The sequence below is a fragment of the Arvicola amphibius genome, chromosome 11, assembly GCF_903992535.2.
Source record: "Arvicola amphibius chromosome 11, mArvAmp1.2, whole genome shotgun sequence".
Taxonomy (NCBI): Eukaryota; Metazoa; Chordata; class Mammalia; order Rodentia; family Cricetidae; genus Arvicola; species Arvicola amphibius.
Genome location: NC_052057.2, coordinates 607,432 through 620,266, shown reverse-complemented (window position 1 = coordinate 620,266; position 12,835 = coordinate 607,432). Strand labels below are relative to the sequence as shown.

Below are 12,835 nucleotides of genomic sequence, written 5' to 3'. Positions count from 1 at the left end.
ACATGGAGACCTTTATAGATAGACAACAGTGTTTGATCTATCAGACCTGATGGGTATCATTAGCAAATCAATTACTTAGGTCAGATATAGTGTTTGTTATTTGAAATATTTTCTTATGTATTCAATATAATATTTCATATTTTTAAGATTTTTGTTTCAATTACTGACATTGTTTATATAAACACTTTCTATTTTAAGCAAATTTATTTTATAGTTTGGAAATAGCAGTAGTGGACACAGTCAAGTAGTCTGTTTTAATGATTTTTAGCAAGAGAAAAAACCTTCATAACAAATTTCAGTCAAAAAAACAAGTGTTCAATTTATTAGCAGAGCAATGTTAACTTAAATAATAGTGTTGTTGTGAATGTTTTGTGATGTTTGTGGGTGCAGATGACATGGAGATTAGGGGAGATTGTTTCAGGCTGCATTTGGGAAGTGCTAGAAGTGGGTTCTGGGAACTTGACTTGACCCTCTAGAGGAGGAGAAAATGCTCTTAGCTGCTGAGCCATCTCTCCAGCCCACTTTTTGAAATCTTGAATTATCACATCTCTATATTTTAATTATAAAACATCTGATAGAATTTTTGTTTCTAAAAGGTATAACTTTATGTAAATAGGCAGTTTCACATTCCCTTTTGAAGAGCTGTGTATGAACTTGCTAGGCAGCCCAGGGAGCCTGGAACTCTTAGTCCTCCTGCCTCAGTTTATAGTGGACTGAGATTATTGGCAGTTCCAGTTTTACGTGCTGCTTTGTTTGATTTTGATAGTGTTTCATATTGCTTCAGGCACTATGTTTCTGAGCTCATGGTCTTCTTGCCTATGTTCAAGTACTGAAATTATAGGCTTGTGTAGCCGTTCTATCCAATTAAAAAAATCGTAAGGAATAGTAAAGCTACCCTTTAGACTATGGTGCTATGATGCTTTAGTAACTGAAACTAATACTTGGATATCCCTACTAACTACGAATGTTTTAAATGAAAGCTATGGGTTAGTGTTACATGAAATCTAGTCTGTGTAGGGGGTTATTTAATATGTACATGGACTTCAGTTGACTTATGTGTATACCTGATTTATTATTTTCTTAATTACCTTTATTCTTTACCTTCAAATGCATTTAACTGAAATTGAATTTAGAATGCATTTGTTTTAATCCTAGCAACACTGCTGCCTACACTTTAAAATTTGTTGTTTTGTTATTGAGTATTGTAAATTTTCTAACTTGGTTTTGATTTCATGTTTTGCCCTTTTATTCATATTTGGAGAACTGGTGAAATTACTTTCTAAACCTTTAGTGTCTCTAACAGTATTAATGTTAGTTTCACTGAAGTATATCCAGCTGGTAGACTGCTTAGATTATTACCTCCTCCATTCAGGCAAGACTGTGATTCCACTAATGAGTATCTTTTAGAGCACTTCATAGTGTTGGTATTTGGAGAAGCTCTAATCCAGACCAGAGCTCTTCAAGACACTACTCTGTCTGACATTTAAATTCTTTTGTGATAGGTTATAGTCCTGTCATAACTTTACTTGTCTGACTCATGCATTTGGAGAATGTTGGGTAAATATTGACCATTCTATTAATTTTATATATTTATGTGGTCATGATTTTATTTTTTACAGTTCCATGCATGTATATAGTGGTTTAGTTGTTTTCATTCCTAATACTTATTGTCACCATCTTTCTCCTACTGAAACACTTCTTGTTTCAAACAAGTTTTTTTCCTATATGAATGTCTTCATTTGTGTATAACAAACTGAATTCCACTAGAATTGCTGACATGGGTGTAGATGGAACATAGGCAACTTCAGTAGCCAGGTCACTGAAGAAAGTGACACCCCTTCTCACAAAAGCATTAACCGTCAATTGTACTAGGGTATTATGAGCCGTTTCCCCATCCGTGAAGAAGTGATGACAGGTGCTGTCTTGTGTTGGTCTTATGCAGATAAACACAGCTATAAGGAGCTCATGAATGTTATGGCCCTGTCATATTCAGAAGACACCTTTTTACGGCACATCTACTATCCCGTGGTGCTTACATTCTTTCCACTTCTTTTGCTTTGTTTTCTGAATCTTGTAGGAGGTGATGTAGATGCCATGTTTGGGATAGAACACTCCATTGCTACATATTCTCAGCATGTGGACCAGGCAAAAGTCTCTGCATTAACTGTTGCTTTGTTGCAATAGAAACTTCCTAGAAGAAGGCGGAGAGCAGTGTGAATAAATGTGACTGTTTTGAAGAGAACTTGACATCTTTATTTAGTAAAACAGGAATAGTAGGCTTTTCCCAAAGGGTCTATGACATTTTAAGTCAAGGGCTATTTACCAGGCATGAGATCTTTCCTATGGAGCAATCAGAAGATCCAATCCGAAAGTAATTGGTTAATTCTGTCATAACGATGTCACTTCTGCACCACTGGGTACATCTTTACTGAGTTCTACTGGATTTAGCATGTAAGACACAGCTGGGAAAGACAGTTGATAACTTTTGTCCCCCAGCCGCCCATAGGCCGCCACCTGCACCTTCCACTATGCAAGCTAGTCAGCAAGAAGGAAGCTTGTAGCTTAAGTCTAGCTATGGCTTGAGTGTGGAGTGTCTTCAGCAATAGAGTCTTGCCATCAAGCTCTGGTGGGTAATCAACAGTATGTATTGTTTTGTGGGCTTCTGAATTCTCTAATAGAGCATTATCCCTTACCCGGTACTAGGATTGTTGTTTATTGGTCTATGTAGTGTAAATTCTGATAACATAGTGAAAATTCCTTACAGACAAAAATGTCAAGAAATCTTGTGATTTTTATGTTATTTGTGTTACTGTTTGTTTTTTATGTTTTTCTCTTTCTTTTTTCTACTTATTTATATGTTACAATAATGGTACACATAATTCCATCTGCTGATTCATTTTTAGAAATGTGACAGTATAACTCAAGGAAACAGTAGGCTCGAACCTATTTTAAAGGTGCAATATATTTTTTTCTGGTTCTCCATATTTTCTCTTTTTTTTCCTTTTTTTTATTAAAAATTTCCATCTCCTCCCCTCCTCCTCCCCCTTCCCTCCCCTCCCTTCCACCTATACCCCCACTCCGCCCCTCTCCAAGCCAAAGAGCCATCAGGGTTCCCTTCACTATGTTAAGTCCAAGGTCCTCCCAGCTCCCCCTAAGTCCAGGAAGGTGAGCAACCAAACTGACAAGGCTCACAGTGAGCCCGTCCGTGCTGTAGAGTTCATGCTCATCGCCGTTGTCCTTGGTTTCTCAGTCCTCCTCCACCGTCAGCCACATTCAGAGAGTCTGGTTTGGTCCCCTGTTCCATCAGTCCCATTCCAACTGGAGTTGGTGGTCTCCCGTTAGATCTGTCCCACCGTCTCAATGGGTAAATGCACCCCTCAGGGTCCTGACTTCCTTGCTCATGATCTCCCTCCTTTTGCTCCTCATCAGGACCTTGGGAGCTCAAAAAAAACATTGTAACATTAAATTCTCATCCAGAATTTGATAATTTGTGAAACATGATAGTAATTAACATAAAGTATTCTGATTATATTTGGTTTTGTTTTAAAAAATACATTTTGAGACCTTGTTGCCTCCAGTGATTTTACTTCTAAAGCTTCTCTATGGTTCTTTCTTCTTTCTCCCATACTTGGGAATAAGAAAGTGCAGATGATTTCATGTACTGTAAGACATAGCCTTTAATTACTGTCTAGGGGCAATCCATGTCCCCTTATTACAGCAGTAACCAGACTTACACCTAAATATGTAAATAACCTTCATAAGAGACATTAAACTATCAAGCTCTTGAATTCTCAAGAAAAATCAGCTTTGTATAGTATTGTGAACATTCCATCTGTTAGGAGGAATATATAAAACTAGAGTCCCTTTATTTGAGGCTGTTGCTTTCCAGAACAGAACATACTACTTGACTAGATCTCAAGAAAGATCTAGATTGTTCTTAAATATGTGTGAAATGAATTAAGTGTAACAAATACAGACAGCTTGTCAGCATCCTTTTCTCAGGCTCCTGACTTGTATATTCATTGATGTTTGAGCCATATATATCTTACTCAAAGTTGTTATAGAAAGTTTTAACTTGCAAGTGAGTGGATAGGTACCCATTTAAGGATGTATGTGATATTACATTAATATTTGTGAAAGAGAGGGGGATGAAAAAGGAGAGGAATGGGAACAAGGAATAGAAAAGGAGGGGCTTCAGAAAGAGATTTTGGAAGGGGACTAGTACATGGAAAGTTAGAAAATTATTTTTTCACCCAGGATAGCCAAAACAATTTTGTATAATAAAAGAAGTACTGGAGGCATCACAATCCCTGACTGTAAACTCTACTACAGAGCTACAGTACTGAAAACAGCCTGCTATTGGCATAAAAGTAGACAGGAGGACCAATGGAACTGAATTGAAGAACCGGATATTAATCCACACACCTTTGAACATCTGATTTTTGACAAAAAGCAAAAAATATCAAATGGAAAAAAGAAAGCATATTTAATAAGTGGTGCTGGCATAACTGAATATCAACATGTAGAAGAATAAAAATAGACCCATATCTATCACCATGCACAAAACTCAGCTCCAGATGGATCAAAGACCTCAACATAAAGCCAGCCACACTAACCTCATAGAAGAGAAAGTGGGAAGTACACTTGAACGCATTGACACAGGACACCACTTCCTAAATATAACCCCAGCAGCACAGACACTGAGAGAAACAATTAATAAGTGGGATCCTCCTCCTGAAACTGAAAAGCTTCTGTAAAGCAAAGGACACGGTCAACAAGACAAAACTACAGCCTACAGAATGGGAAAAGATTTTCACCAACCCCACATCAGACAGAGGTCTGATCTCCAAAATATACAAAGAACTCAAGAAATTGGTTATCAAAAGAACAAATAATCCAATTTAAAAAATGTAGTACTGACCTAAAGAGAGAACTCTCAACAGAGGAATCTAAAATGGCTGAAAGACACTTAAGGAAATGCTCAACATCCTTAGTCATCATAGAAATGCAAATCAAAACAACTTTGAGATTCCATCTTACACGTAAGAATAGCCAAGATCAAAAACACTGATGACAGCTTATGGTGGAGAGGTTGTGGTGTAAAGGGAACACTCCTGCATTGTTGGTGGGAGTGCAAGCTGGTACAGCCCCTTTGGATGTCAGTGTGGTGTTTTCTCAGAAAATTAGGAAACAACCTTTCTCAAGATCCAGCAATACCACTTTTGGGTATATACCCAAAGGATGCTCAGTTGTGCCACCAGGACATGTGCTCAACTATGTTCATAGCAGCATTGCTTGTCTTAGCCGGACTCTGGAAACAACTTAAATGCCCCTCAAATAAAGAATGAGTAAGGAAAATGTGGTACATTTACACAGTGGAGTACTTACTACACAGAAGAAAAAAATATTTTGAAATTTGCAGGCACATGGATGGAGCTAGAAAACATCATTTTGAGTGAGATAACCCAGATCCAGAAAGAAAATTATTACATATACTCACTCATAGGTGGTTTTTAAACATAAAGCAAAGAAAGCCAGCCTACAAATCACAATGTTAGAGAACCTAGACAACAATGAGGACCCTCATTGTTGTAAGAGAGACATACGTGGATCTAATCCACATAGGAAGTAGAAAAAGACAAGATCTCCTGAGTAAATTGGGAGCATGGGGACCATGGGAAAGGTTGAAGGGGAGGAGAGAGGCAGGAAGGGGAGCAGAGAAAAATGTAGAGCTCAATAAAAATAAAATTAAAAAAGAATTAGTTTTCATCCTAAGAACAAAGGTTATGTTAATTTGTAGAGGCCATAGTCTTTAAAGTCTTTAGCATTAACTTTATATAGTATTGGTATTTAGAATCAGTCTCCCTCCTTCCTGGTTTGTGGTGTTTCTCTGTAATCAGTTCTAAAGATATTACAATGTTGGAAGCATTTTCAAAGTAAGGGATAATTCTTCTACTTTCTCAGTTGTTAGTGTTCCTGGAAGTAGTAACTTTTTCTATAAATGGTCTTGTGTATGAGCAAATTCTGAGATTAGCTGCTTATGGAGGTTATAGAATGTCAAAGAAAGAGCAGTAATACTGGAAAACTTGGTAGAAATGTGTGTATGTGCTTATCCAATGTCTGGACTAGAATAATCAGGTGTGGACAATGGCTCGTAATGTAGTTATGGGACATATCTGTCATCATTACTGTTATTTATTGAGCCTCTAGCGTGAATCTTTTGCATTTGGTCACTTGAAAGGACTGTTTGTTTCCTAAGGTTGACACAAGCTGTGTTATTTCCCTTCCCCCTTGTACTGTAGATATAAATTATACATAAATTTTCTTCTTAATATTAAAATATGTGAATCATTTCATGTTCTGCATTCAGAGATTAGTCTACGTTATATTAAATTCATCATTTTGAAGTTATATTAAATTCATCATTTTGAAACTGATTATTATAATTAAAACTTTGGCTTCATTTGCCTTTAATTTTTTGTTGCAATTTATCATATAAATTTTACTTGTTAAAATTGTGTAATTGGTATATTGTGAAATGTGTGAGTGTGTACATGGGGGAATGGCTTTTTAGAAATAAGTGATTGAGTTTGTGCTGTCCTTTTAATGTTGCCCTCATGAAAGTGCAAGCCACATTTCTGTTTAGTAGCTTGTGAGAACCTTATTCAAACCCAGATAATAAGCTGTTATGAAGAATACACATGGTTCCATTTAAGTATAAGATCATCATTAAATTCTGTGTGTCTGTGTGTGTGTGTGTATTCAGCACACCTCTCCTGAATTGTTCTTTTTTTTTTTTTTTTAAATTTTTTTTTCTCATGGTTTATTTTTTTTTATATTTAAAAATTTCCATCTCCTTCCCTCCTCCTCCCCCCTCCCTCCCCTCCTTCTCCCCCTTCTCTCCCCTCCTTCTCCCCCTTCCCTCCCCTCCCCTCCCCCTTCCCTCCCCTCCCCTCCACCCATACCTCCCCTCCCTCCCTCTCAAGGCCAAGGAGCCATCAGGGTTCCCCACTCTATGCTAAGACCAAGGTCCTCCCAACTCCCCCCAGGTCCAGGAAGGTGATCGACCAAGCTGAGAAGGCTCCCACAGAGCCCGTCCATGAAGATTGTTCTTTTTTGATGGTATGATCGATTTAAAAAGACTAATTGAAAAGTACATTCTTCGTTAGTTGGGAAAATAGATTTTTATATACAAAAAAATAGATTGTCATATGGAGAATATTTATTAGTTTTCTAAGATAGTATACAAAAATGTTATTAACATAATATAATATTAGACATAATTGACATAAAATAAAGGTCTTTGTAGAGTGAAATTACAGCATATTCCATGGTGAAGCAGAGGCTTGAAGTCAATTTTTTCAGTGGTTTATGGTTTTAGATGTTAAAAATTGGAGGGGAATTAGATGAAAAAGTGGTTTGTAGCGTTTGTTTCCTGGCATTCCCTAGATACCTGTTCATAGGATTTTTCCAGTGCCAGATACCATTCTGTTGGATGTACTATGTGGAAATCCATGTTGCCAGAGACATGAGAACAAACAATATACAAGGAAACAAGACAATTCAGATAATTTAACAAAACAGGATAATGTTGTAAGAATACAGAGAAGGAGACTTATAGGGAGGCTAATATGGATGGGCATGAATAATAAAGTGTGGTGAAGGAGTTGATTTCAAAAAAATATTTTAAAAAAAGCCTTTGTTGCTCAGTCTGACCTTGACCTCACTGTCTAACCAAGGCTTGTCTTGAATTCTTGATCCTCTTATAAATGTGTGCCACCATGGTGTGTGATTGTAACGTCGGATTTTTTTTTATTTGTATGTGTGTTTTGCCTGGATGTATATTGGTGTATCAGGTGAATGAAATGCCTTCAAAGACCAGAAGAAAATGTCAGATCTCCAGGGATTGGTGTTACGATTGGTTGTGAGCTATTGTGTGTTTGCTGAGAATTGAACCCAGGTCATCTAGAAGAGCAGCAAGTGCTTTTTACCCATTGAGATATTTCTTCAACCCCTCAACACCTGATTTTTAAGTATAGGAACAGAGAGATCAAATACCTTAAGGAGAGAACAGTATCTGTGTTTAAACACAATTAGCAAAAAGTTGAATGTCTGGTGGCTGGAACAAAACAATCAAGGAAAAAAGTAAGTTTAAGAAACTTAAAAACAGCTGGGTGGTGGTGGCGCACGCCTTTAGTCCCAGCACTCAGGAGGCAGAGGCAGGCAGATCTCTGTGAGTTCGAGGCCAGCCTGGTCTACAAGAGCTAATTCCAGGATACACTCCAAAGTGTTTGGTTTTTAGATAATATTGTACCTTAATAAATTTATATTTAGTGTTGTTTAATAAAATTTATCATTGAGTTTTAAACTGTTAAGTGTTTTAAGCAGCATAGTGGTATGATGTAATTTATCACACTAGCCATTTTAACAATCAGCAACATTCAGTGCATGTATATTGTTGGGTAACATTGCCAACATTTATTAGCAGAAGTCATTTTAAAAAATGGAACTTCTGTACCCATTCAACATTGACTCCCAGACCTTCCTCCTTATAAACCCGGACCATCATCATTTTGTTTCCTACCTCTATGAGGTTGATTGATCTTATTTCCATGGTCGTCTAGATTTTATCGTTAGTCTGTTAGTTGTTAGAGTGCCTTACAAGGCAGGTAGTCAAAATGTTGAGCCAGCAGAGGGATTTGTTCAGTCATAATGTGAGTGAGGCCTTCATTTTATTCGGGCTTTTGTGAGATGGAATAAATTAAATCTCGAGACATTACAGAGGATGATTGTAGGTATGAATAAGGACGGTAGAGAAAAGGGGGGCGGCTAGAATAACTTTGAGGTTACTTGACTGGGGAATAGGACAATGGTGTGCCATTGACTAATCAATTCAATTAATGTTTGAGTGCTGCAAGGCAATATATTGACAATAAAGTCATGATGTGGTTTCAAGTCTCCAGAGGAAAACTAAGGAGCAGAAAATAGTATTTTATATCTGCACTCTTGAAAGCCCCTGTTCACTCTGTTTTACACTCCTAGGAAGTTATTCATTAGCAGATTTAACAATTACAGTGGGGATTGTTTATAGTATCTAAATGTGCACTCTAAAGGCATTTTAAGAAACCCTGATTATATCCCCTCAAAACTGTAGTCAAAATTTTTATTTCTGACTTCTAAAGTATCCAGGAGATAATTTGAAGGTGAGGGACATTATCTTCACAATGCATATAGGATTCATAAAGAGTAAAATGTTATATAAAAGCAGAAATTTTAAGTATATTTTTGTTTGTTTTTATCATTGCTTGTGCAGCCTCAATGAATAAATATCTATCCAGAGGAGGCATAGTTCCTATTTCTAACGCTGGTGTGTGTAGGTCTTCTTTGTAGAGCCACAGAGTAGTGTAGACCGTACAGCTTCTGCTGCAGCTGCTCAGCTCTGTAATCCTATGTATTAGAAACAGCCACAGACGACACTTAAACAGCTGATCTTGTTAAACTTATTAGCAAAATAATTGCTAGGCCTGCTTTGGCCCACAGGCTGTAATTTGCTGACCTTTTTATTAGATAACTGGCAGTTTGATATATTTTCTTATATATATTTCTCCAAACTCAAATTGTACATTTTTTCATGGACTCTTTTGTTACAAAACTGTAGAACCACTTGTGCTCCTGTGCTGCACATTTTGGCTTCTTAGTTGTGTGTTTTGTATAAAGAGTGTGATAGTGACCTTCCGTCTGCTTTTCTTGATTCTAGGAACATGTTCGTCTGGTATGTTATTAGAAGTGTAGTAGTAATTGCTTTGGATTTAGTATGTGTGCTATTTTTTTTTTTGCCACAAACATTGCTAAGCAGTGAAGTATATTCCCTGTAGAATGGGAATCGAATGGTACCATTGTGTGTGGTTATTGGATCTGACATTTGTAGGTGGAAACTTTTTCTCTACTATTCTAACTCTGTCCTGTTGTATGAGAGAGTTCAGAAGATCACAGTATAACAGTCACATTCCAGAAACTACCATTATATGAACACTTGGTCACCTTCTGTAAATCCAAGACCCTGTGTCGAATGGTTTTATTTTGTTGTGCCATGTGACTTTAGTCAGGCTCTTAAGTAAAGCTGACCTTACTTATCTCTAGAATTTTTATATCAGAATTTTAAAAACTTATTTAATTTATGAGATTTTGCTCAATATTGTGAATTTGTTTTGCATATAACTAGATATGTTATTGTTACAATATAGTATTTCAACATGTGAATATTTTGCCATTTAAAGAATAATTTTCTTTTTTTGGAATTTTGGGTAGTTGCTAATGTTTTGCTAGCATTAACAATTAATATTAGAATTTTTAGTTGTTTAGTCTCATATTTAGTGTTTATGAGTCTCTGGTTCTTCATATCTTTGACCAAGCTTGGTAAATTGTTATAGGATACACACACACACACACACACACACACACATCTTCACTCTATTAATTACTGTGATTAAACACCAGACCAAAGCAACTAAAAGAAGTGTTTGATTTAGAGGTTGAGAGGAAGTCAGTCATGGCTGGGAAGGCTGGGGCCAGCGCATGAGCTGTTGGTCACATTGTATGCACATTCAGCAAGTATGCCATGAATGCTTGTGGTCACTCTACTTTCTTTTTATAGAGCCCAGGACTTCAGCGCACATTCAACAGTACCACTCCTATGAGAGCAGGCCCCTCCTCAATTAACCTTATCTAAACAATCCCTTAACTTCCTAGAAGTTTGCCTCTCAGTGATTTTAGATCTTGTCAAGTCGACAGTATTAATTCTCACAGGCAGTTTCATATAATACTGCAGTTTTAATTTGCATTTTTCGATAAAGAATGATGCAGAGACTGATGGCATCAACTTCCTGACTGAACGTATTTCAGGTTGTTTTGAGTGTTAGCCAGACTTTTCCCTTTCCAGCATATATCCTCTGGTGATCTTCAAAACTGGCATTGTTTTGTCCGTGCTGAAAATTTTTGCTTGCTTTTTTTCTCTATAATGTCTTTTGTTTAGATGCGTGATTTTCCTTTTTGCATAGATTTTCTGACTATTCATTTTGTAGTTATCACAAAAAAGCAACATTGAAAATTATATTTACATTTTGCCACCATAATACAAATGAAGAGTGTGATATTGCTCATTCATCCCTGTATTGCTTTTTGAGGTATTTTTCAGTATTTTGATTCTGAATGTAAGCTTGAGTTTCTGCTAAAAGTTTAGGGATATTTATACCTCTGTCATGTCAGATTGTTTGCCTATATATTTGTTTTCTTAATTGTGTGAGGTTGCTGACAGCTCTGATTAGCTTATGGAGTCTCACTTGTGAATAAGAATGCCTCAGTGAGAAGAGTCATGCCGAATGTCTTTGTGTGCTTTCTCCTCCAGGATCTTTGCCTCCTTAAATCTTGGCTGCCTTGATGTGCCAGTGTCGTCAAGACTTTACAAAAATACCTGACTTGATCAATTCCTACAGTTTACTTTTTTGCGTTTATGGCTTCATTCCCGGCCTGTTGGCTCAGTTGATTTTTTGCCATGATGGCAATGTATGTAGAAGGAACAGTTCATGTCATGGTGGCTGTAGGAAGCATGAGAAAGTCTGAAATTTCAATATTCATTTAAAGGCACAGTCCTGGAGACCTAATGTCTATTAGGGCTAAACTCTTAAAGTTCATACCTTCTAGGATTGTCAAGGACTGGGACAAAAGTCATTAACATGTGCTTCTTTAGGGGATAATTTCCCCAAGCAATGCTATCTTTCTGTTGCCTTTATAGTAACAACTCAACACTTTAACTTTAATGTAGAATTATTAGTTGAATTAGTCAATTGGCCAGTGTGATACAAACTGATCCATTGCTGCCAGAGTAGAAGCTTTTGCTGCTATTCTGTAAGTAAAATAATATTGAAGCCTCATTGTGTATGAAGTGAGAACAATGGATTAAATGTTCCATTTTTTTCAAAAGAACAATATACCACTTTTCGACCCTGACCAATCATATGTTATATGTATACATTTATTTATTTGACAATATTTATCTCTTTCAGGTTACTTAGCCAAACAATGAAGGATCATTTAGTAAGAGTAGCAAATGAAGCTGAATTTATCCTGAGCAGACAGAGAGCAGAGGATATTCACAGACATGCAGAATTTGAGGTAAGATGCTTCTGTGTGCTTGGTGTAAGGATGCTACTGTTTTTGGATGGTAATTAACTACATAAAGAAAATGGCAGTATTGTCTAAAGAAGCATGCTATTTGTCTTCAAAATTTAGTTTATGAAAATCATAGACTATTCTAGGAAGGCTCTCTTGGGTAAGTATCAGTTCATCTGTCATTTGACCAGTGAACCTTCTGTTTTGTCGACCTGCTTTTGATAATGGGAATGAGACTGTGAGCTTGTGTTTTCTAATCAAGAAAATCACTGAAGGACATAGTACTCTTGGGAAAGTCTCCTGTTGTGTGCTGTGATTATATGTATTTGAAGGTCAGAAGACAACCTTTGTCCACCATGTGATCAGCTTAGCATCCTGGACCTCAGTCCTCTGAGTCATTTTGCCACACTGTAGCTCTTACTGTGGTGGCCAATGAGGGACCACGTTTTGTGTGGCTCATTTTGTAAGCCCTGCTTATTTTAGCAGTTCCTCTTTGACATGTGCCACAAACATGAATTCATAAAAGAAATGGCTGGTATCCTGCCTATATAAATGACCAATACAAGGGTGAATTAGATAATTTGACAAGAATATTTGTTAGAATTTGAAGACATTTAGGAGCAGTATAGGTTATTTCTATTACATTAAGACAGATAAGCTCAAATGT

At 36.8% G+C, this 12,835-nt stretch overlaps 1 protein-coding gene across 3 annotated transcripts in view; it reads left to right on the top strand.

Moving 5' to 3' along the window:
* Lrba (LPS responsive beige-like anchor protein) overlaps nucleotides 1–12,835 on the top strand; it is a 481,883-nt gene that overhangs the window by 151,744 nt on the left and 317,304 nt on the right. For all 3 annotated transcript variants that reach the window (XM_038347328.2, XM_038347329.2, XM_038347327.2), the window contains exon 36: nucleotides 12,063–12,171. In XM_038347328.2, the coding sequence (XP_038203256.1) occupies nucleotides 12,063–12,171 (109 nt within the window). The remainder of the gene's footprint in view (nucleotides 1–12,062; nucleotides 12,172–12,835) is intronic.